This window comes from Leptonotus elevatus, chromosome 5, assembly GCF_054856555.1.
Source record: "Leptonotus elevatus isolate MCC_2025b chromosome 5, RoL_Lele_1.0, whole genome shotgun sequence".
In the NCBI taxonomy this organism is placed as follows: domain Eukaryota; kingdom Metazoa; phylum Chordata; class Actinopteri; order Syngnathiformes; family Syngnathidae; genus Leptonotus; species Leptonotus elevatus.
The window spans coordinates 12123290-12147452 of NC_141243.1; the positions used below are offsets into that span (position 1 = coordinate 12123290).

The following is a 24163-nucleotide window of genomic DNA, read 5'->3' on the forward strand; positions in this document are numbered from 1 at the left end:
AAAAAAGTATTAATATTGGTGTAGCGCCATCTGTGCCCCACCTACTCGGGCTTTGAAGTCCTGCTGCTTATACCACTTTTGAACACACAAAGGCTTTGGCGAGCTTACGAATTTGTACATTTTCTATCAGCTAAAAACTGACAAAGGTTAACAACTTAAAATATTGATGCGTTGCTCTTGCTGATAAGTTAGCATTGCGGTCAATGGTCGAGATGATTGCCTTTCCCTCAGTACAAGTGAAATAAAAGTTACCAAATGTTTGGCAGCAGTGTTGCCAGGGTGATGAGTTAATCAGAGATATTTATATATTTTTTGGTGTATTTTCACTTTGTACATGCCTTTCACCCGCTGTATTCAAAAGCGAAATTTTGAATTGAAATCATCGATTTGGGAGTTTTTATTTTCTCCCCTACCAAGCTAAAGATCATTCTCATTATTGTTCAATGGGAGTTTATTTGTGGTTGCTTGATTGTCGCCGCGGTAACACAAAACAAAAATACACCGATGTGGGTGTGGCTGAAACATGTCTGCTACTGTACCAGCAGCCGGCCCATAACATTTTACATTTTTAGAACAAAGTTGCATCTTTTCAAGAAATGAAAATTTTCAATGTTGCTCTAATCTATCCAATGTTCTTTTTTTTGTGTGTGTGTGGGTGTAATTAAAATGCATTCTTTCTATCTTTATCTTTCTTTTTAACACAGTTGGCTCTTTGTCGTCAGAAGATCATGACTTTGACCCGACTGCAGAGATGCTAGTTCATGAGTACGATGATGAGAGGACCCTAGAGGAGGAAGAATCTCTGGAAGGGGGAGGCAATTTCAGCTCTGAGATTGCAGATCTGGAGAAGGTAAACTTAATAACATTACATTTCTGTGAATTATTTATACTTTCCTTGATTTGGAGGCTGTCTCTCTGCATCTCTCCAATATGGCTATTACATCGGTATCTTGATGGGGTGTAGGGATGTGGGTGCCAGTACTTGATTTATTTATTTAGGGATGCACGATAATGCTATTTTCAACCAGTACCGATAAACCAATAATGTGTGAAGTGCTGAAGCCGATAACCGATAAGTAAGCCGATAATTGTTTGCAAAATCAAAATTAACTTGAATACAAATATACTTTTGAGTCCTACTATAAGTCTAACATGTACAAATACAATGAAACATTGTGTAAAACACCATGAAGCGGAAATTTATTGATATCTTTGCTTTAAAGACAACCAGTAACTCACTTTGAGTTTGCCAAAACAAAACAGTCATGTTTTTAAAAATGCAACACAAAACTGTGAGGGCAACATTTAAGGTAAAGAAAGCCCACTCTGGCGACTACCATGTCGCCATGATGCATCTTCTGTAAACACAAGGTCGCGCGTATTATGATGTCACACATATGCACACTACCATAGGAGAGGGGAGGGGTTGAGAAGTTGGGCAAAACTTGAGCCACAAACACAACAGATGGACAGATGGCATGTCTATTATTATCGACCAATTTCTTTATTATCTGGTTTGTCTGTTTGATGTCAAATTGGTTGATAATTGTCGATAATTATCGGCCACCGATATTATCGTGCATCCCTATATTTTATTATTTTTTTGGGTCAGTACTACCGAGCATGCTGTATAGGGTTAATGTCCGGTGAGTGACTTGACATAGCAACAGTTAGACAGCTCTCTGGTCTTCATGATTTCTTAACAGCAAACACCATTTTCACAGGCAAAGGCCAATGCCAAAAACTGACACCATCATGTTTAAGCAATCTAAAAGGCAACACCTTAGCAACTAGAAACACCCATCAGTCACATGTTCCAACGATTTTGCTCACTTGAAAAGTGGGTGGGTTCAAGCAATTAACACATCTAGATGTAAATACCATGAAATAAATGCTGGAATTTTAAACTTTTGTCTCATGTTCATCTTTTGATTCTCTCCAAATGTTGTCAACAAAAACAAAGCGATTGAACTTGCTGTTCTAATACTTTTGGAAGGGGCAATACGGCCATGCAATATTTGTATTCACTTTTTAACTACATACAAGTAAAAAACAAATTTAAAAGAACATTAAAACCCTTTGAGGACAAATGTCAACTTTGTACGAGAGGGAGCGAGCAACAGTTTTTAGCATTTGCTTGGTAAGATTAATATTTATATATGATATGTAATGCAAGACTTTACCTTAGCTATGTCGCAGTACGTTCTGTGGTTATCATTTGTCTTTTCCTCTTTGCTATCACTGGTGCTATCACTGCTATCATTTTTGATGTGCTGGCTTGACAAATGATGATTTACAATTTTATTTTTAGTTGTTTGATTGCATTTTTTGCAGCAAATATTTGGCTTAACTAGTAATATGCAATGAGACTACAAAAATGTCCGTGCGTCCTCTTCCCCAGGAGGGTAATATGCCGCTGGAGGAGCTGCTGGCCATCTATCGCTATGAGGCCTCGGCTGGTTCCAGTATAGACAGCTCCTCTGGCGACCTCACCGACGAGCTGCCCGACATGACTTTGGACAAGGTGAGCGTTACCCACCTCGCCCGATGCGTGGCGTCTATTTAAGAGAAGATCGTTGGTCAGCCTGACTCATTTCTTCCTAGGAGGAAATTGCTAAAGACTTGTTGTCTGGCGACTACGAGGAGGAGACCCAGTCGTCTGCAGATGACCTCACCCCTTCGGTTACCTCCCACGAGGCCACCGATTTCTTCCCCAGAACACTTCGATGTAAGCAACTGACACAACTCTTCTTTAATTAGATTTTTAATTACTACTTATATTCCAAGTTAAATTTATTCCAAGGAACATTTAATTTGTATTTAATATAGATATGGTTTTATTAGAAAATGTTTTTTGTCTAATTGTTTAATAAATAATAAAATAATTTAATAATACAATACATATATTATTATATCTCATAATTTTTGCATTCATTTTGTGTAGTCATTTGAGAATATCTGTTTCAATGTGAATATTTTTACTAAAGTAGAACCATTTAATTTAATAAAGAGAGAAAACTGAGGCACTCAAAGGTGTTCCAAATAAAAGCTCGCCCTGACGAAGGCCTACCAAGGCCGAAACGCGTTTGCAATTTTTAATTAGCCAAGTGGCAATAAAGGCCTTTTACTCAGTTTTCTCTTTTTTTTTGAACATGCTTTTGTGGAGCACCAAAGACATTTTTTGGGGATGAATCCAAAAATAACCTAGCAGTGCTCCTGCATTCTCTGATTGTTTCCATTTAATTTAATGTTTCATTATTTCCTGAACTTTGAGCCAGACAGGCTAATCACGACTCCACTGTGTTGCTCTGGTGGTAAAATGATATTAAAATTCCACTTTGGAGGTTTCACGATTTACAATGTAGCTCTCTAGTCAAATGCAATTAAGTCCAAGCAAAGTTTTTCAGATGCAATGTAACTCACAATTTGGAGTAGCATGCTTTTCACTGGACACTTTATTGAAACTTGATCTTGAAAATGCAACAATGAAATGAATGAATGTTTCCCTTCAGCTAATGCAGTATCAGACGGAGATAAAGATTCCGAGTGTGACGATGATGGTCCAAGCCCAGAAGACTCCAGAAAGGTGCATAGTACATTTTGAAACACAGAAAATTAGGTACCTCTTACACAGAGGTGGGCAATCTCGGTCCTCCGAGGGCCGGAGTCCTGCAGGTTTTGGAGGTTTCTCACGTCCAACACAAGCTAATTCCAATCAACAGGATCGTTATCAGGCTTATGCAGAGCTTGCTGATGAGCTGCTCATATATCAGCTGTGTTGGATAACGGAAACATCCAAAACCTGCAGGACTCCGGCCCTCGATTCCCACCTCTGTCTAGCATATTACCGGTAATTAAATGTTTGTTTTGTGTTGTATTTGTATATAAAGGAAATAATGGTGGGTGCCGAGTACCAAGCGGAAGTTCCTTTCACCATCTGCCACTACACAGAAGACGAGAAACGTAACTACTACTTTTTGTTCTCAGTGAATTCACCCTACTTTAAAATGTTTGACTTAACACTCCCCACGCTTTGCTTTGCAGCGTATGACGATGAAGATGAGCTCATGTGGAGCCCGGGCACCCTCCCAGAGAGCAAGGTCAGGAGCTTCCTGACCGACGTGCTGTCACGGACGACGGACGAGAAGGTGCCGCACGACAGGCTGCATGTTCGAGACAACGAACAGGTCGGTCTTATTTTGAATCTGCTCATTCTTCATGTCTTTCGCACAAGTTTGACAAATATGCTGTATTTGTTTAATGAAAAACACGGCAACATTTGTATTTATGTCTGTACCGTTTGTTTCAGTAACAGCTTGTACTATTAATGAAATACTGCAGAAGTTTATTACAGGCAGGGAAGACATTATTGTACAATGTTACAAAGACATTAGATTTGTCAAGTGGGGTTTCAAATACAAGTAATGAAGAAATGGCAAGACCCAAGGAAGGTTAGAGGCAGCAGGTATCATGAGCATAAACGTGGATGGACACGACATTGTGGAGCGCTATTCATATCTCGAGTTGACTGGAACGGCAATTATCGTTACAGCCATCATCTGCACTTAATGGTAAAAAATGCACGCGCTTCGAACTTGGGTCGTTGCATTCACCGCTAAATGTCAAACATTTCTACACACCCTCAACATTGACTTTTTCTTAACCTCTTTACTCTCTTCTCACGCAGGCTTTGCTTGAGCTTGTCAAGTGCAACTACAACACCCACGAGGCGCTCGAGCAATACTGTAGCCACCTAAAATCCTCGAAAGGTAAGCCAAATCAATTAAAATGCCAAAAATGTGAATGGAACTAATGGTGACAACGGTTGCAGTCAAGAATGAACAAAAATACCAACAAAGGCCCGTTCTAAATGTTAAATGAAAAGTGCCACTCTCTTTATAAACACGTCTAGATTCTAGTCATCTTGGCTAGATTATCTAACACAAAAAAAATTGACATTGATTTGAAGCTGTTGTATTTAAATTGATGCTTGCAGAAAAATCTCCCCCGTGGTCTGAAGAAGAGTGCAAGAACTTTGAACATGGTCTGCAGATGTACGACAAGAACTTTCACCTCATCCAGAAACACAAAGTGAGTCTTGCCGTGGTGACGTGAGGAGCAGCAGCAACAACAAAAAAGATTTGGCACCTGTGTGATTCTTGATGGCTTTAAAAAAAAAAAAAAAACATTTTCCATCATAGGTGACAACACGAACGGTAGCGGAATGCGTAGCCTTTTACTACATGTGGAAGAAGTCGGAGCGTTTCGACTTCTTTGTGCAGCAGAATCGCTTCGGGAAGAAAAAGTACAGCAGCTACCCGGGCGTCACGTAAGTCGACATCCGCGCCCAAGTTGCGCTCCGGCGAAAATGTCGACACCCAAATGAAACGAAAACCTCACGTTTGGTGGCCAGAGACCTCATGGACAGGCTGGTGGACGAAGCGGAGGGTTTGGCCGTGGACAGCTCGTCGTCCGTGTGCTCGGGAGGCGGCGGCGGAGGAAGGATGGAAAGCGCAACGGATCAACAGCTCAGTCTGCTCAACTCCATCACTGCCAGTGACCTCACAGGTCGGTATTCTGTATAGGAAAGTAGTACATATTGAAACGAAGAAATTTGATTGGTTAAGGACTTGGGTCCAAATCTGTGACATGTTTGTTCTTGTCAGCCCTGAGCAACAGCGTGGCGACGGTATGCAGCCCGGCCGAAGTGACGTGCTTGGACTCGTACAGCTTCCCGCCGCTGGACGGCCTCCACCGCGCCTCCCTCAACCACGACGAGCCGCTGGGCTTCCCGTCGGGCGGCGCCGACGCCGACTGCCTCAACATGCTGGACGCCGGCTTCTACCACTCGGACCTGGGCCAGCTGAGCGGCGTGTGCGTGGCCAAGGACTGCGAGCGTCCCTCCAAGAGACTCAAGATGGCGCTGCCGGACTCTTTCATGGGCGACGTCTCGGTGGGCAACCTAGCCGTGGACTTCGAAGCGCGCCGGACCGCGCCGCACCACCACCGGATAACCGGCGCCAAAATGGCCGTGTCGGTCACGGACTTCGGCGAGCCCAACGGCTTTTTGGGCGGCCACGCGCGCCACCACGCGCAGCACGCCGCAGCACTTCAGTCCGACTGATCTTCCTCATCTTCGTTCTTCCCGGGTTTTTTTTGCCGTGTACATAAAAGACTGACCTCACATGATTATATATATCGCTATATATATATATATATATATATATATGTACAGAAATATACTTTTGTTTTCATTTTTGTGTACTATGACATCAGTGATGTCTCTCATATAGAACTAAAAATCTTGATTTCTCTCAAGAGTTTATAATAGCCATTTTGTTTGTCGCCATGGCAACATCCATGTACGGTGTGGTCTACAGCGCCCTGCCATTCTTCTCCGCTGCCAAAATCATGGAAGGTGCTTATTTAAAGTGGTACTTTATTTTTTTATTTTTTTATCAGTGTTTGGTTTACAGGTACGTTGCCGTAGCATGTTGCTAGCTTTCGTGTTTATTTTAATTTGTGTGCACCCGTTGTGATTTGTGACAAGTGGCACGACGTCGCGGGTGGCGAGTCATGACAAATCACCTCATTACATGTACAATTGGCCCTGCATTTTATTATTTTATAGTTTTCAACTAAAAATGAAAATGGAAAACTGATGACCAAATGCTTGTTGAGGGAAAAATTAAATTAAAAAATGTCACAGATTTCCTATCAAAAGAAACGAAGACTTTGCATTAGAAGCCTGTGCTGCACTACCGATCTTAAACTGTCAGCAACAAAAAAGCATTTAGTTGTACAACGAGCACACAAAAGTCAGTTAAGTTGTAAAGTAATTTGCCTTACTTAGTCCTAATTTGATGTCATTCATATTCAACAGTCAGCAATTGGTCATTTGAATGTTGTCATTGGCTAACTGGAGCACTTGTTCAAATCCTTGTTTTTGTCCATTTTCATTGTGTTGGCTTCTCACCAGTTTCCCCACCGGCACTCTTCATGGTTAAAAAAATGTTCATCTAAAAAGTACAAGACTTCTGATGTCATTTTGACTTGTCTAGCAACTAATTGGCCGGCTTATTGTCATGGAACAAAATTCAACTCTGATTGGACTTGAACTCTGCTCGTTTATGACACTAATTTTTTTTTTTCTTTTTTTTTTCTTTTTCTTTTTTTTTTTTTTGTAGGCTGTTAAACATTCTAGTCGGTTCTGACTGGACCATGATAAACTAAAACTGCCTTTTAGATACTATATGTTCGTATTTTGGACATTTGAATTTATTCGATTTTGACCAGAACAGTTGCCCTTAGCAATGATAGCATAAAAAAACGTAAACAGTATGTTTAACATTTTAGTTTTTTTTGGAGGTTGCGTTTGCCGAGAATTTCAGTATTAACCTTGATGCCCGCACTGCTTGTGTCCTTGTGTTGCGCGCGTCTGTTGAATGTTGGCCGTGTAGCAGAAAGTGTGTTTTGTTTTGTTTTGTTTTTTTGAACGTACCATGTTTTAGCACGGGGGTCTTCACTTATCTATGCATTGTGTGACGCGAACAGTTCATTTCAGTGGCTGTACATGCGCACCCACTCGCGCTCGGAGCAACTCATTCACCCTTTCCATTGATGTAAATAAGAATTAGCAAGTAGCCTTTAAAACGTCTAATGACCTGACCTCTTAATTGTCCATTTGTGTGCATACAAAGATTATTATTATTATTATTCTGTTTGTTTCTAAATGGCCATATGTTGTAGATATGTACAGAATTTTGAGTATTTTGCATTATTGACTTAACGCAATTTCTAAAAAAAAAAATGGAATCACGTAAACTGAATTGGTCGTCCCTGGGTCAAACTATTGGGAAAAAATCGTGTTTTTCTTTTCTTTTTCTTATCAGCTATTACAAATGTGGCATCACAAGAACAGGAAAGGCAAAAATGTTGGACTTCCAACATTTCGGCTGTTGGCCTTTATTGATTCCATGGTCTTTCTTGTCGTCCCCCCCCCACCCCAAAGTGAAGTAATGATGCTCTGACAGGCTTTCCCCACGCATGCTGGCCCCCCCAGATCGAAAAATGCCTGTTATTCTGGTTAGCGTCAATGTTAAAGAAAAAAACTTAAATATAAAAAAAAATTCTCGATAGTATAAAAGGGATGGCTGCTGCTGCTGTTAGGGGAGATGACGTTTTGTACTTCTGTTGTTTCTTGGATTTTTTTTATTTTATTTTTTTAAATATAAATGCAGTAGGTGGTGGTAGCGTTGCAGTGCTATTTATTATTTCACTCTGTTGTTTGTACAAACACTTGTCAGAATGTAAAAGGCCATTTTAGAAGTGGTAGATTTTTTTCCACCGCTCTGTGAACTCTGGAAAAATGTGATTTTATTGGTGTGCGAGTGTGTGTGTGTGCGAGTGTGTGTGTGTGTGCGTGTGTATGTGTGCGCGTAAGCCAGCACAGCAAATTTAATTATATATTTTTTGTCATTTTACAGGAAAAACAAAACAAAAAAAATAGATAACCTTTGTGAATAAAACCCCTCCAGAAAAGTATATTCAGAATTCTAGACAATCAAAAAGGCATCACTATGAAAAATGTTCCAGAACAGAAGTTATCTTTATTGTTTATAAGAATTGTAAATAGGCATTCTGTTTGTCTGTTTGTTTGCTCTCTCTTCTCGCTCATTTTGTTGAACATTCTTTTGTATTTTCTGTTGTACTTTAATACCTTGTGTACAGATCCAGAAATAAAAGCTCTGGAAAAAGTTCAAAATGACTGTTAGTTCGTTTTTGTGGGTTGAGCTCGCTCCTCTCATATAAATAAAAGTATGCATGTATTTTTGTATTATTAAAAAATTCAGGATTCAAAATACTATTAGCTTACTTAAACATAAAACAAAGTTGATGTATAGTTGAAGCTGCTTGTTTACATATTACACACGACACTATTACAGCTGCATTTGTTTTTAAAAGTGCTCTAAAAGCTGAGTTTACTTCTTTTTTTTTCCTTATTTTTGATTAATTTAGAATGTATGTAATTTAATGTAACAGTTATTTTGCAATTAAATGTAGGGGATTTTCACTATTAAAAAGAAATGCAAAGGAAAAATACAATAATTGATAGCTTGAATTAAAATAATACAATTTGGTTGAGTTAAAAAAAAAAAAAATTCCTTACAAATTTCAATTAAATTAGAATCTTTCAAAAAGTGAAGAATAACACTTTTTTTAATGAATGATTTAAAAAATTACCAATAAAAACAGAATATAGAATTGCGCATTTTTATTTTATTTTTTTACATGGAAAAATGTGCAGACAAAATTCGAATATGTGTTTATTTTTAGAAAATACAGTATTTTTTAAAATCCCCAGCTAAAGTCAGCAATGATATGATAATGATGCTGACTGAGGTGAACTCTCATGAGGTTTGTCTTTTTGTCTGAGTGACAAAATGTCAAAACGAGGAATAAGCATTATCATCTTGAAGACATTTGTCTTTCTCATAAAGTGACCCACTCGCGTCTTTGGAGAAGTTATAGTTATAACGCAGATGATTTAGTCCTGCGAAGAGGAATGTCGATGGTGAGAAAGTCCTCTGCCAGAATGACTTCCACGTCGTCGTCACGGAGAAATTCTTCAGCCTGCCGTCGGAGCTCCGAGACGTCGTCGTCGTCTCCGTCTGCGTGCAGTTTTTCAGGTTTGTACCTCTGGCTGAAATGATACAAGACCAGCCTCCGGGCGCCGCAGGCCCGCGCTAGCGCCGCCGCCATCTCGGGCGTGCTGTGCCCGTGCTCCACCGCCTTGTCCCTGTGCGTCTCCCCCAAGGTGGCCTCGTGGACCAGGAGGTCGGCTCCCCGGCAGACGGCCGGACCGCCGCCCGGCGCTGAGCTGCAGTCGCCCAGGATGCACACCTTCCTCCCGGGGACGCTCTCTTCCAGAACCTCGCCGGGTAAAATCACTTGCCCGTTGTCCAGTTGAACCTGGTGACCCGCTTTCAGACGGCCATACAGAGGACCTGGTTTCAAGCCTGAGGGGGACAACCAACAAAATGTTTACAATTCCAACTAAATGATCCATCCATCCAATTAGCGGCGGTGGCATACCGATTTGTTTGAGTTGTTCCGTCTTGAGTCTTCCGGGTCGGTCGCGTTCGTGCACGCAGAATCCGAAAGATGGAACGCGGTGGAACAACCTGAAGGCTTTCACTACAAACTTGTCGTCTTCAAACAGGAAGTAAGTGTCGGATGAGACGTCCAATGAGATGCTTCTGCCGGGCCGCTCTTGAGGGAGCAGAGGACCGCGCTCTGCTGTCGTCTATGTGCAAAGGACACATTTACTGCACGCACACAAAAAAATATATTTTTTAATCTTTTAAAAAATGTGTTTTATAAATTAACTTACTTAAACTTAAAATCAATGTTTTTATCTCAAAATAGTAATTTAAAAAAGAGAGGGAAAAATAAAATAAATTGCTGTTTCGTTTGGGTTCATTAATTTAAAAATATACAAATATAAATAAAAAAATTGATAAACAAAAAGGGCAATATAGTCTATTGTATTTAAAAAAAAATCATTAAAAACATTTGAAAAAGAAAATATATTCATATGCAAAATTGTATTTTAAAAAATTACAATAAAAATGTATTTGAATAACATAGTTTTAAAAAAGATTTTAAAAATTGCATTTTTTATACTGCACAAAATTTTTTGATTTTTTTTAAATGTGTTTTATGAATTAACTTACTTAAACTTAAAATCACCGTTTTTATCTCAAAATAGTAATTTAAAAAAAGAGGGGGAAAAGTAAAAACAATTTTTAAAATAAAATAAATAAATAAATAATTGCTGTTTCAATTGGGTTCATTAATTTAAAAATATAAATTTTAAATACATAAACAAAAAGGACAATATAGTCTATTGTATTTTTTTTTTAATCATAAAAAAAATTGAAAAAGAAAAAACACAAGACAAAAAATAATCAGTTAATGTAGTTTATATTCATATAGAAAAATGTATTTAATAAATTAAAAATGTAAATCTATTTTAATAACAATTTAAAAAAAAAGAATTTTATTTGAATTTTTAAAAAAAAGTTATTAATGTATTTGTATTTATCACTTTTTAATTGAATGTACATATAACGATTTATTAAATGATTTATTTATTTTTTTACTTCCTGAACTGTTACTTCTCAGCTCGAAAAATAAAAGCGACATCAGTACTTGCATCAAATTATTAGTATTTGACTGAGGAGCACAAACCTCAAGACTGAGCTGACCCTCCTCTGGACTTTGGTCTTGTGTGGGCTCCAGTTCATGAACTGCACAAGGGGAGCAATATCCAGCATAAGAATTTTATTCAAAATAGAAAATAAATGGATTTTACTACGCACTGACCTGCGTAAGGAAAGAGCAGCTGTGAGCCTGTCAAGCCCAGCGTCACCCGCAGGAAATGACGCAGGCCGCGGGGCCCAAACACGTCCACGCATTTGACACCCGGCTGGGGGTCGGAGGTCAAGTTGAGGCTAATGGTGCAGAGGAGGCCCGGAAGACCGAAAAGGTGGTCGCCGTGCAGGTGAGAGATGAACACCTTGCTGATACGACCTAAGACACACATCTTACTTTTAGTACTTGTGTATTTGACCACATGAGAAAAAAAGTGTACACTGTATAGTAAACCACAGCTTTTCTTTTTTTCTTTTTTAAATCTTCTGTAAGTATTACTTTGACACTATATAGCATTTTATTGTTGTAAGGTTTCATTCACTGATATTTTTTTTATTTTTCTCTCAGAATTCCTGTTTTATTGGGGGACCTTGAATACATCTCATGAGATGGAACGGTCTAAGACGAAGTAGAAGTTCAGTTTTACTTCTCTCTGAAAGTAACTATTAAAATATGCAGGATAGGTATTTTTTGTATTTAGCTAATCGTATTATCAATTTTACACTTAGTACTCCAACTACATCATTAAAGCGACTCTGACAGACCGGCTCGTAAGTGGCTCTTCATCAGCTGAGTCTGCGTCCCTTCCCCGCAGTCGAACAACCAACAGTCACCCTCACTCCGCAGCACCAGAGCCGAGGCGCCCCGGTGCGGGGACGGGTAGGCCGAGCCCGTCCCCAGGAAAGTCATGTCCATTGTCATGGCCGCTAAGGATGCAAGACGGCTTGTTTTCAAAAGTCGCCTTAAAAGCGGTGTCGGTACCAGATGTGATCGGGCTGCTAGATTGCATCTGGGTCGCCTACATATGACGTCACTCTAAAGGATCGGCTGGAAATTGTCCGTTTACAAATGTTCAATAAAGTTATATGAAATTGTTTTTGATTTATTGTAAGGAAAGTGAAGGGTTTGGAAGGACATTGAGGGTTAAGACGAAGCAAGTCTTGTTCGTTATTAAATAACTTGAAAATTTTAGTCTGATTAGACTTTTTGTTTTGTTTTATGTGTTTTCTTGTTCTTGTGTCTTGTTTGACAGCACCGTTCTAGTTTGTGTGCTCAGTTTGAATTGGATGTTGGAGTTTGAATTAATAAATAAACCAAAAGAAAAACAACAAAAAACGAACTGTTCCGTTGAATTATTTCCTTTTACCTACAAAATTCGTCGGGTAAAGATGACGACAGACGTGAGACGGCGTGGTGCGTCCAAACAGTAGGATATCTTAATATCACAAGTAGAACGTATCGATTGAAAATAAAGACACAGGTGTACATTTTAAGTCCTTTTAATCACTTCTATGAACATACAAGTATTGTTAAGCAGCAGCAACATTGGGTTCCCTGCAAACAGAGGGTAAGGCAATTTTACTGTTTAGTTTGTACAAATAAACATTTTATTATAGGGTACTACAAATACATATACAGTACACTAATAACATTAAGTACAGTGACAAGACAGACTAACAGTTCATGGAAGTTTTCTTGAAATAAATACATTTTAGACACACAGTATGACAATTAAAGCTGTATTTTGAATCCATCATATAACACAAGACAAACTTACTGTCCACTTAGAAGATATCCTGACATTTGACATCATCCTAAACACCAAGTTAATCAAAGTAATAGGTTCATAATAGGTTCATGTTTCATGTTAGGCCATGCGGTTTGTGTGCATCCAGTGTATGAGGTCATAGTGACTAATTTATGCAGCAACATGTAGCAATAAACAAAACGAAACATTTTGTGTACAAAACATTTGAACAGTACTACAGGACATTAGAAAAATACATCTACATATTTCACTCTTTTTTTCCCCACATTGATTTAGCAAAAATGACTGGTATGTGCTGTAAATATCTGCAAAGTACAGAAAATACATTAGGCTACCACACTGGGATTTCATAGGTTAGAAACTACCTGTACTTCATTCTGCATGACACATTTAGAAAAATAATTTTGAACATTGTGATTGGAAATTGTACTTAATGCTTAGTTCACACACAAGCAATAGCAACAACTTCCATTTGGGGAAAAAGGACCATATAGAGAAGGCAATACTGATCTAAGATTTAAAGCCGTAGTTTTTCCAAGTGTGAGATGAGTTTAACATCATTAATCACACCCGTGGCTCCTATAGCAACAACACGGAGAAGTTGTATTAACAGGCCCTTACTTTGAAAAGCAGTGCTTTATACGATGCGGTTTTCACATCAAAATTTCAGGGAAGAACAATAACGATGGTAAATCATTAAAAGGAGTGCCCGAAACAATATACAACAACAAATAGAATTACACAACAAAAACATAGGATGGACAAATAGCTGCATGATACATCCATAATTTTTTCTGCTTGGAGTGTTTTTGAGGCGAAGATATAACTTTCTCAACATGAATAATTAATAAAACTAATAAAGCACTGTCACAAATTGCTTTTCCTTATAATGTTCAGAATAAATATGCATACCCGATATGCTCGAAAAAGGTCTGAAATCATAAATGTTAAACTTGTCCATTACTTATGATCGTAAATTCATATGTATTGGTCATCTCAAATACACTATAATCGATAAGACTTTTTTTTTTCAAATTTTGTGTGGTGTCTGGTACATTTAAACGATTGATTAATCTGTTAAAAATGTGTGTGCGCGACGCTTAATCTGAATTCCAATTAGTTGTTTACTCATCTTGTGCGTCTACTCTAAAACCTTTCACCACTTAAACTACATTTTTGTGCCACTAGAGGGTGCTGTTGACTGTATTGATTAAAGAGGCGAGAAAGAACAGCAACAACGTCAAACTAAAATGCCCATGCTGTCACATGGCAGCCGTCATGTAACATAATACGTGTTCAGTTGCCCTCTGCAGTGTGATTGTAACGAGGGAAGTGCACAAGGTCACTAGCGGAGTGAGTGATTGTACATTTAGTTTCTTGACTCGGGGCTGAAGCTGACCCCGGGCCAGTCGTAGGTGTCGGGCAGGAAGGAGTCATAATTAGTGTTCCACACGGTGGCGTGCACTAAGGCATTCTTGTCCACCGGCTCCGGGTAGCGAAACGCCATGCCTTTGGCGTACACGTACTCCACCACCTGCAAATACGCATCAAGAGCGCTTCGTAACAATGATGTCATTGTCGGAACGGGGTGGCTGAAGTGAGGGTGGGGGGGAAAAGTGTATTTGTCTTGCCTTGACAGCCATCTGGAGAGAAACTTCTCGGATGTTGGACAGAGGTGGGTACAGTCGGCCTTCTTCCAGCTCTTTGTCGGTCAGCTGCTCTGCCAGTGTCTGCAGGAACAACAGCAGGAGAGATACTAATAGTGGACCAACATAAATCACACATTTACAAGAAAAATAAGTGGGACTGTAAGGAGGATACATTCATATTTTTGAGAAGAAAAAAAAAATGAACAAAAACTCATGTACGCCAATAACGGACCTTGGCGGCCTCCAAGAACACCGAGTCACTGATGTGGCGCACTCCGCTCAGGATAACAGCCAAGGCCACACCTGTCATACACAAAAACAATATGAGGCTCAACTGCTCCTGAACAGTAAAGCGTATTGTCTTTCCTAGAACATGATCATATTTGGGCGGGCCACTTAAGTAAACTGGCCGCCACACAAGAAGTTTGCAAGAACATTTCTTTAAAAAAATAAAAAATAAAAATAAAAACGTGTCGCAACTGGATATACCGTATATAACTGCCTTATTTTATTTATGTTATTATTTTTTAATTTTAATACAAAATAAGTACAAAAAATATGGTGTCACTGAGTAATGTGTTATCAACATTTTTAGTCTAAAAATTCACTAGAATGCATATGAAGTGAAAAATGACCCAAACTTTTTATTTTTTTGGGGTGGGGAACACCCTGACCCTAAAGGCACCCCCCAGACCTTGCTGCCCCCCCTAACCCTGACCCTAATAACCCCCCCCAAACCCCACTTCCCAAACCTTGCCGCCGGAGTCCACCCACCCAAGTATATTTCAAATTTCAAATCTGTGGGAAACACTGGTATTTGTTGTGTTGCTCACCGGGAAAGATGTAAGCGTTGTTGCCTTGTCCGGGAGTGAAGACTCGTCCGTCACTCAGAGTCACGGGATCAAATGGACTCCCGCTGGCGAAAAGACATCTACCCTGTGTGTGTGTGTGTGTATATTGTGCTGTTAGAATACCAATAAATCCTGAAAGAGTGAACCCCCGCTATTTGCAGAGCCCTGCTGTAAATGGCAAAAATATGTGCAGAATTGATACCCACCCACACAAAAAGGTTTATAATTAACTGCCTGTGAATGCCACAAGAATAGGCCAATTCCAGAATGGCCAACTGTGAATATGCGGGAGTTCACGATACAGTATATTATTTGAAAAACCATCAATCGTGTACGTCTGTAAGCGTGTACGCGTCCTCAGCGGTGCACTCTGCTTTGGCAGTCGGGTTGCTCAGGGCGAAGATGATGGGCCGCTCGTTCATGGCGCCCATGGCCTTGAGGACGTCGTGGCTGAACAGACGACCGGCTCCCGCCACGCCTGCCAGTGAGCAAGATAAACGTTTCAAGTAAGACATGAGTGGGGTGTGAGATTAGCAGATAGCATGTGGGGTCCCCAAAATCCACCCCCCCCCCGCCCCAATATACATTAAAAAAAAAAATAATTTTAACCCTATAAAGCCAAACGTATCATATTAAATACAAGGCATTTTGAGTCCTCTATTTAATGAGTATAATATTTTTTTCCCCATTAAAACCCTGACGTATATGATCTGATACATGCATTGCACGGATAATCCATAAGAGGGCAGTATCACCGAGCTGATGGCTTTTCCAGCGCCCTTGCAAAAGAGACACCTATACTTATTAATATTGGGAAATATTCTTTCTGACGTTTGATATGTCTGTTTATTATTATATTTTTGACAGTTATAAATGTACAAATTGAAAGCATTGTGACTGTATGTATCAAATATGACACAAATCAAAAGTCGTATGTAAAGTCAACAACATTTTTGGGATTGTTCAGAAGTACCATTAATACTCTATTTACAAAGAATCAATATTTTCTCTGATATATTTATAAGGTTAATGACCGACTAGCTGAACAGAAAAGCCTGATAAACACGCACTTACCAATGATAGCGGTAGGTCTGATGGTGTTGACGGCATCCAAAAAGCTGTGAACGACACCAGGACTGTCATGAACAAATGCTTCCTGGTTGCTGTCCGTTGCCTGCAACCTTCCCTGAAGACACAAACAGCACAGCCAATCAATAACGATGACAAATTGCTGAAGCGAATAACTTCATTGAGCCAGACAAGAAGCAACACAGACGACTTCCGTGCGTCCTTAATGCCTCCAACGACCTTTACGAGTAAGCCGTCTTTGTCGAACATCCAGATCTTTTCCCTGGCGTCCGCCTGCGACATGCCTGACTCCATCATGGCCATGACGATCAGGTTTGCGATGCCGAGAGCAGCCTGCGGACGCGACAGGAAGTACAAAATTTCAACGTATAACAAAACAACAAGATTGACTGGGGAGCGACCAGTTTACCTCTCCGGCTCCGAGGAAAAGCACTTGGTGTTCTGTGATGGGCTTCCCAGTGGCCTTCTGAGCAGCGAGCAGACCAGCGAGGGCCATAGCTGCAGTGCCTACAATAAGAAACATGGACACAATTATACATATGAATGCATATTAACCAGTGTGAGTATAAAACATGTATCCTCATGTAGCGGGCCAGGATTTATTGGGAGTAAGGATTCAAGGATTTGTAATTCTCAATTGTGTATATATCCAGGATGGACTAAAGAATCAAAATGCTGCTTCTCTCTTTCCATATACTAAAGGTGAGGTGTTAAAAAAAAAACGCCGAACTTATGAGAATAACACAATTTGAGGAACTACAGTATCCACTTTTGAAAAAAAAAAAAGACTGAACCTTGGATATCGTCGTTGAAGGTGCAGTACTTCTCCCTGTACTTCCTAAGGAAGCGAAAGGCGTTGTGGTTCCCAAAATCTTCAAACTGAATCAGCGTGCCCTGCCCATATTTGTCCACCACGGCCTCCATGAACTCGTCGATGAGGTCGTCATAAGCCTGAGAGCGGTCTCTCCTCTGGTACAGGCCCATGTAGAGCGGATCCTTGAGAAGAGTCTGATTGGTGGGCATGAAGGGAATGATTAGATTTTACGGCTTGGGATTTTACAGAGCGCCTTGTCACCTCGTTGTTTGTGCCAACGTCAATCACGACGGGCAGGCACTTCTCAGGTCTGATGCCGGCGCATGCTGTGTACAGGCAGAGTTTGCCAACAGGGATTCCCATGCCATAAACACCCAGGTCGCCCAGGCCTAAAATACGCTCGCCATCAGTCACCACCACTGCCTACAGGAGCAAAGCGTTAGTTAACATGTATTTGGGCTACAACTTCCATTCTGAGAATTTGGGAGAGGATCCTCACGGCCACATTGGTCTCTGGCCAGTTGTCCAAGATGGAGCGGATGTGTCCTTTATCCAGAATGGAGATGAACAAGCCCCTAGGACACAAACAATTAGACTTCCCATACCTTGTTGTGCTCTTTTACATAGCTATAGGACAGGTGGCGGGCAAAATTTTGTGCTTAAGGACATTTGATTTTGAAATGGATAAGACGAGCCAGGTTCCTGAATCAGTTTTTAAAAAAACAAAAAAGTTTATACATAAAATTAAATAAAAAAAATAACATGTGTATGTAAAATGTGTAAAATAGTTAATTAAATTTTTTTTTTATTCTTTCATTTTTGAATATATATGTAAAATATTTATTTTACTTATTTGCTTACTTTTATTATTCAAAATACTTCCATTAACCAAAAAACATTGACATTAATTTATACATTAAAATAATATTTATTGCATTAATTTTTATTTTGCAAACCATTATTTCCATACATTTTATTCATAAAAAAATAATCAAATATTGATATAAAAATCAAAAATTCAACATGTCGCCCCCCTACAGGAGGCATCAATCTGGTCAAAAGGAAACATTTTACAAATGTATTTGTCATGCAAACTATTTCTTTATCATGCATGCAATTGTTTTCTTAGTATCACACAATAAACATTTATTTATTTATCACGACAGATCAATTAACCATTTATTTAATTAAATGCCTACATTAAAAAAAACGCACATTTTAGTTAAACAATTTTAGTTAAAAACAGCTAAACTAACGCAACTACAACACCCCCTCCCCCCTGTTAAACAGTGTCAAAATGTGAAATGAAGAGTTGATGGATTCCTTACTTGGGTCGTCTGAAGATGTGTCCATACTGTGTGCAGGCTAGTCCAACGGTGGGAGTGTAGACGATGGGCATCAGCTCCTCAATGTCGCCCATCAGTACTCTGTAAAAGAGCCTCTCGTTTCTCTCCTGGATGCCCATTAAGTAAACGTACCTGCACAGAAGAAATTACAATGCAATTGATTGATTTATTTTTAACCAATGCTTGGCGCAACATGTCTTTACTTTTCAAGGGGATCCGTCATTTTCTTGAGATTGTTCTGGAAGCGCATGGCCTGGAGGTCTTGAGTTTCTACTTTAGGAGGCAGCAGGCCGTGTAAGCCCAAAATCTGCCGCTCCTGTAAAGAAAAGGCCATTCCCTGGGGAAACGCACAAAGTGACAACAGTGAGAAGCGTCTAACAAATACATTAGCAACATGTTTGTGTGGCGTTCACATTTACAGGACGCTGTCAAAATGTTTTGAATTGTATGGTTATCCCATTCATTTATACAGTATAATGTTTTTCCTCAAACATTTGATTCCACACACTGTTGTCCTCTTGAACAAATAAACACCTCACTTCAATATATGCCTCCGTTTTCCCCTGAGAATTCCACTTGTAAAAATAAATGCCTCGCCCCAAATTACACCCCTCGTTTACCCCAAGGATTCCACTTGAACAAATAAATCAAAGGATTCCACCGGAACAAATAAATGCTTTTCCTCAATTAGGTGGCTCCTTCTCCAGAGGATTCCACTTAAATCAATAAATGCCTCACCCCAATTAGACATCTTTTCCGCTGACTATTTCACTTGAACAAATGTCTGACTTCAAATCGAAGCTTGCAATTTCCCCCTGAGGGATCCACTTAAACACCTCCCCTTGAACAAAAATGCGCCACATCAGTTAAACTCTAAGCTTCTTTTCCCCTCCTTTTTAAATGCATTAGTAAGAATAAATTCCTCCTGTCGAACACTTGGTACTCAACAGTTGAGTAAATTAAGACACCATTTGAGGTACGGTATATATTCTGCCAGTCCTGTATATATGTGTGTTCCACAAGGTGGCAGAGTGTCATTAGAACAGGCGGACTTTTTCCACTCCTGACAGGAGGAGCCGACAGCTGAGAGCTCACAAAAGCACTTTGGAAAGGGACGAGAGGGGCGTTGTCTACAGGAAGCCAATAAATGAGAGAAACATGACGGGGTGGCGTATGTTCGTGTACATGACTATGTTAGGGCTTCTCGCACTAATCTCTAACATCTGAGGCTCTTTATGTTGGACAGGGTGAGGGGAGCCTCTGCAAAATGCAAAGTCATGCTGATGGAACATTTTTCCTCCCTAGTTCGTCACTTTAAGTGATTGCATGCATGCTGAAAATGTATTAGCTACACTTAAACATAATACAACATTGTAGCTGATTACTAAGACTTGATCACAGTTGGTTAGTGAGGGACCTGTTTGCATGTAAGGTTGGAATGTCTATTTTTAGCACGGCAACGCTTCTCGTCAGGTCCAAATGGGGCATAACCAGTACAGGGTGAGACCAAGACTCATTCATGATGTTCCAGCTACATCGCAAAGCCCAATTTGTTGGCCATTCACACACAAAAAAAACCAGCAGTGAGCCATTAAAATTCACAGCATGAATAAACACCAACAAAACTGTGTAAGGTTTGAAACCCTGACCAAAATAATGCTTAAGAATTGTGGTTCTGCTGTAAGAACTCATTATGTGCATTGTGTAGTTTCAATGAGACCGTCTTGACTGATGTCTCGACTCGCCAGATTTGATTTGCTGCATCTCAAGAACGTCTCCACTTTCACAAATGAGAAAGCTAGTGAGGAGCCAGACTAGATTTATTGAACACAACAGAACACCACAAAGTATGCCTGGAAACGGCCTTGAGATTTCCCATATTTCACCTTGGAGAAACAAAAAATATTAGGAGAATGGGGGGGAAAAATACAACAAAATATTCCATTTATTAAAATACATATGATATTGTATGTCATTTTTATATACATATTTATTCATAAAGTAATTTCTGTTATAAACAGACACGATTGGATATTGCCATTCTGATTATTTTATACATTATAACAACTATAATGCCTGTTCTGCTACCCTAGAGAGGATAAGTAGTTTGAAAAATGAATGAATAATGCCTATTCTAAAGAAAAAAAGAATGAGATTATTTTTAACCAGCCCTTCTCAAATAGTGGGGCATGCCTTGTGCGATGCCGGGGGGCCATGTGTGACCCTTGGGAACATGCTTTTTTCTTTTTTTTTTGCTGCACGACAATTAAGTGTTATTGCGCATCCACTACACTAGGTGGCAGCATGTGCACAGGCAGTATAAACAGTGTAAATTAAGTTATTGTGCAGATTTAGTCATTGTTTTATTTTATTTAATGTTAATAAGGATACACGGATATGCAGAGCTGTACATGTAACCTTTTTTTTCCCTATTTATAGTCACAGTGGAGAGTGTGATCGCGAAACATTCCTTTGGGGTGTTTTTTTTTTTGTAAAGGACTATTTGGACTGCATGATTTGTTTTTAATAATCCCAAAATAATTATTATGACAATGAAGTTATACACAGATTCAATAATTCACCCATTTTAGACAAAGTTATATTCAGTAAATAAACACTACGAGAAAATATGGTAAGCAAAGCTAGGAAGCATCAATCTGGTCTACAGGAGGCATTTGAATTCCATAACTATATTATAGTGTGACTTACAGTACATGTGCAGTAATTGTTTTTCACTCTGGCGCACAATAACTATACGCTCATTACGGGATAATATATTGTACGTGTTCAAAGCACACTTACTTTGTTGGTGCGGGGGTTGAGCATTAACGGCTTGCCCTTCTCTTTGGTGTGTGCCCATCTGCAGGCAGACGCAAAGGCGGGCCTCAAAGCAAAGCTGCGCCTCAGCCGGGACAACATGATGGACCGTCGACAGTCTGGGAGCCGAAAAGCTGAGAGGAAACAGTGAGAGAAGAAGGGCGAAGAGAAATAATGCCTTGGAGATGAAGCGGAACGGGCGGCAGAAGAAATCAGGAAATAAAAACGTCATCGTGTTCTATAGCCATTTTAATGAAATTCTTGGCAGCAACCAGCTTTGGGCGCATGCACGTAATTCAGGCCCAACGAGATGACTGCCTAAAATGGCAGCAGAGGAAATCAGGAAGCAGTGCATGTTGTTTTTCGACAGAAAATACTTTTGTTTTGCTTTTTTTCTTCCTTGAAATAGTGAGTGGTCCAGGGGATCTTTTTTTTTTTCCCCCATTCTTACCATCTAAAGTAATTGTAAAAATCAGAATGACAGATTACTCATTTTGACATTATGTACATTATTTGTATAAGGTCAATATGGAGGGTTTCCATTAAACCACAGTAAAAAGAGACAATTCACACAGTGAAGGATTAGAAACACTGAGGTCTTTAATCTTCATGTCGACGTCAGTGATTTAGTGCGCGTGAAAACAAAGCTTTGAGGGATGGACATAATCCTTATCTCATTGCTGCTCCACGCGAAGAAAGAAGGAAATGATTACATACACACAGGAAGCTGCGGGAGCTTTCAAATATTTTGGTGACCTGATTTAGCGACGTGACTAGGGGAGACCTGCATTTGAAGTAAAATTGTGATTTGAAGTGGCTGCTGTGCATTTGACTTGAACTTTGTCGTTAGTTCACCCAAAGGAAATATGTAAGCAATTTTCAAGTCTGGGCCAATCTCTATTTCACTTCCTCTCAGTTTGAGAACAACTAACAACTCCACATTATTCAACACGACTCCACTAAAAGTGTTGATTGAAGCTTTTTCATTTTCAGTCAAACACCAAGCTGGTATAACAGATTTGTGTGGAATTGTCTGTTCAGTGTTTTGTGTGTGTCAGATCAATTCTGGCAACACTCACCAACACCACATATGTTGTTACCATGACGACCAGAGTGGGGCTAAGGCATTGAACAAGCAAACATCTTCTACTACTAAAGCTAGCTCTTAATCAAATGTATCATTTCAACATACTTCCTTGACACCAATTGGGGTTATCTTGGGCGCCAGCTTGTGGCAACTGCCATCTTAATATGTTCCAGAATGAGCACAAAAAGCGTGAATGGGTGAGTTTTGGATTGACAAGCTCAGGATGAATTCCAGAGGGGGATAAAAGTGAACAGGTAAATTTAAGGCAGCAGTTCATTTCCAATGTATTCTCTGGGGGGAAAAAAAGTGGTTCTCTCAACTCAACTTTAAGTTCAACCTATCAGACTCCTCTGTTGGTTGATCTTGAGGTAACATAATAAGCTTGTTTCCTCTTTTGTTGACAATAGCCATTATCTCGAGCCTCGAGGTGTAGTGTACATTAAAAACACACCTACTGACATGCTTTCATGTGTGAAGTTTTATGATGTCAGGGGGGAGATCAGTGCCAAGTGAAAGCGACCATTCATTCCAACAATACCGTACTAGTCATAATGCTTTTGAAGGACAAATGTGGCGACTTTATTGAGAGCTGTGTAACTCGTGAAACAAGGGAGGGTGTTAAAGCGTCTCGTTAAAGAACAGTACAGTAGGACAGCTTGAAGCTGCAGTACGCCGCCATTCTGAATGAATGGAGCGGCGCTAGCAAGCTCACGGATAGCTTAGCCGCCTGTCACGCGCCGCTAATAAAAGCAATAACCCATTAGGCTTGGCCTTACAGACGGTAGACGTGTTTAAGAAGCTATTTTAAAAAACGAATGACACATACCGTTGCGTGTTGCTCGTTGAAGTGACGCAAGCGCACGTCACAGATATTCGTTCAATCCCGCACCGGCTCAAAACTCTGGACAAGTTCCTTCAATGGCGCACGTATTTAAATGGCGACATACCTGGGTTTGAAGATGTATGTCACCGTGGTTCTTTTAAAGTGAATCTTTCAGGGGCATATTTCCTTTAACTGCCGGCGACTTCGTTGACTGTTCCGGTGGCAGCAGAAGCCACAGTACAGATGGACAGAGAGAAGAAGATTGGCACTCACAGTCGAGAGGAACTTGCGCGCTCAGCCAATCAGAAGACGGGATTCCAGTCCGCCGTTTACCGTAACTAACAATAAGCGCATTGCCTTTATAAAAACAAAACCAGGAAAAAAATGCGCCGTCACTTTACCGTAAAAACTAAAGAGTACAGGAGTGGTGGGCAAAGTATTATATGGTCCAAATTAGATACAGTAATTGGGTAAATTATTTATTGTCAGTAATAAAATACAGCAGTAACATAAATAACATGCAATTTTTATTAAATAATTGGTATTAGCGATTTTTCTTGTGTATATATACAATATATACGGTTAAAATATTATATAATTAGCTTTTTGTTATAATTAAATGAATAAACAATAAATAAATAATAAATAAAAATGTTAAATACATATAAATAATTACATTAAAACAACAGAACAAGATTTAAT

The 24163-nt window shown here is 39.6% G+C and overlaps 3 protein-coding genes across 7 annotated transcripts in view; 1 reads left to right on the forward strand and 2 right to left on the reverse strand.

The window, feature by feature from the left end:
- mier3b (mesoderm induction early response 1, family member 3 b) overlaps window positions 1-8544 on the forward strand; it is a 66894-nt gene extending 58350 nt beyond the window's left edge. For all 4 annotated transcript variants that reach the window (XM_086076856.1, XM_086076854.1, XM_086076858.1 and 1 more), the window contains exons 3-13: window positions 705-850; window positions 2402-2524; window positions 2605-2728; window positions 3513-3586; window positions 3891-3963; window positions 4045-4187; window positions 4688-4769; window positions 4997-5091; window positions 5202-5329; window positions 5414-5568; window positions 5667-8544. In XM_086076856.1, coding sequence (XP_085932982.1) covers window positions 705-850; window positions 2402-2524; window positions 2605-2728; window positions 3513-3586; window positions 3891-3963; window positions 4045-4187; window positions 4688-4769; window positions 4997-5091; window positions 5202-5329; window positions 5414-5568; window positions 5667-6124 — 1601 coding nt within the window. In that variant the 3' untranslated portion in view covers window positions 6125-8544. The remainder of the gene's footprint in view (window positions 1-704; window positions 851-2401; window positions 2525-2604; window positions 2729-3512; window positions 3587-3890; window positions 3964-4044; window positions 4188-4687; window positions 4770-4996; window positions 5092-5201; window positions 5330-5413; window positions 5569-5666) is intronic.
- Window positions 8545-9313: 769 nt separating this feature from the next.
- On the reverse strand, window positions 9314-12230 carry elac1 (elaC ribonuclease Z 1). The gene is made up of 5 exons (XM_086076859.1): window positions 11982-12230; window positions 11389-11595; window positions 11254-11312; window positions 10096-10306; window positions 9314-10019 (listed from the first exon to the last, which is right to left on the reverse strand). Exons 1-5 carry the CDS (start codon window positions 12136-12138, stop codon window positions 9532-9534), a joined length of 1122 nt encoding a protein of 373 aa, XP_085932985.1. The 5' UTR covers window positions 12139-12230; the 3' UTR covers window positions 9314-9531.
- A 470-nt stretch (window positions 12231-12700) lies between these two features.
- On the reverse strand, window positions 12701-23740 carry me2 (malic enzyme 2, NAD(+)-dependent, mitochondrial). 2 transcript variants are annotated; one of them, XM_086076799.1, is made up of 15 exons: window positions 23586-23740; window positions 21537-21685; window positions 18938-19071; window positions 18717-18866; window positions 17888-17963; window positions 17650-17811; window positions 17369-17582; window positions 16984-17081; window positions 16794-16907; window positions 16560-16671; window positions 15821-15963; window positions 15468-15570; window positions 14867-14937; window positions 14617-14715; window positions 12701-14519 (listed from the first exon to the last, which is right to left on the reverse strand). In XM_086076799.1, the coding sequence occupies exons 2-15, from the start codon at window positions 21651-21653 to the stop codon at window positions 14355-14357; spliced, it is 1758 nt and encodes a 585-aa protein (XP_085932925.1). In that variant the 5' UTR covers window positions 21654-21685; window positions 23586-23740; the 3' UTR covers window positions 12701-14354. The 2 variants fall into 2 exon arrangements, with proteins under 2 accessions (XP_085932925.1, XP_085932926.1); XM_086076800.1 differs by having other exon boundaries at window positions 23465-23724.
- Window positions 23741-24163: the final 423 nt, after the last annotated feature.

Coding starts and splice junctions, on each gene's coding strand:
- elac1 (XM_086076859.1), bottom strand. CDS start 12,138: ATGACAATGGACATGACTTTCCTGGGGACGGGCTCGGCCTACCCGTCC. Junction 11,313..11,388: donor GCTGCTCTTTCCTTACGCAG/GTCAGTGCGTAG, acceptor CCCCTTGTGCAG/TTCATGAACTGGAGCCCACA. Junction 10,020..10,095: donor GGAACAACTCAAACAAATCG/GTATGCCACCGC, acceptor TGTCCCCCTCAG/GCTTGAAACCAGGTCCTCTG.
- me2 (XM_086076799.1), bottom strand. CDS start 21,653: ATGTTGTCCCGGCTGAGGCGCAGCTTTGCTTTGAGGCCCGCCTTTGCG. Junction 17,812..17,887: donor GGCCAGAGACCAATGTGGCC/GTGAGGATCCTC, acceptor TTGCTCCTGTAG/GCAGTGGTGGTGACTGATGG. Junction 15,571..15,820: donor ACGCGTACACGCTTACAGAC/GTACACGATTGA, acceptor ACACACACACAG/GGTAGATGTCTTTTCGCCAG.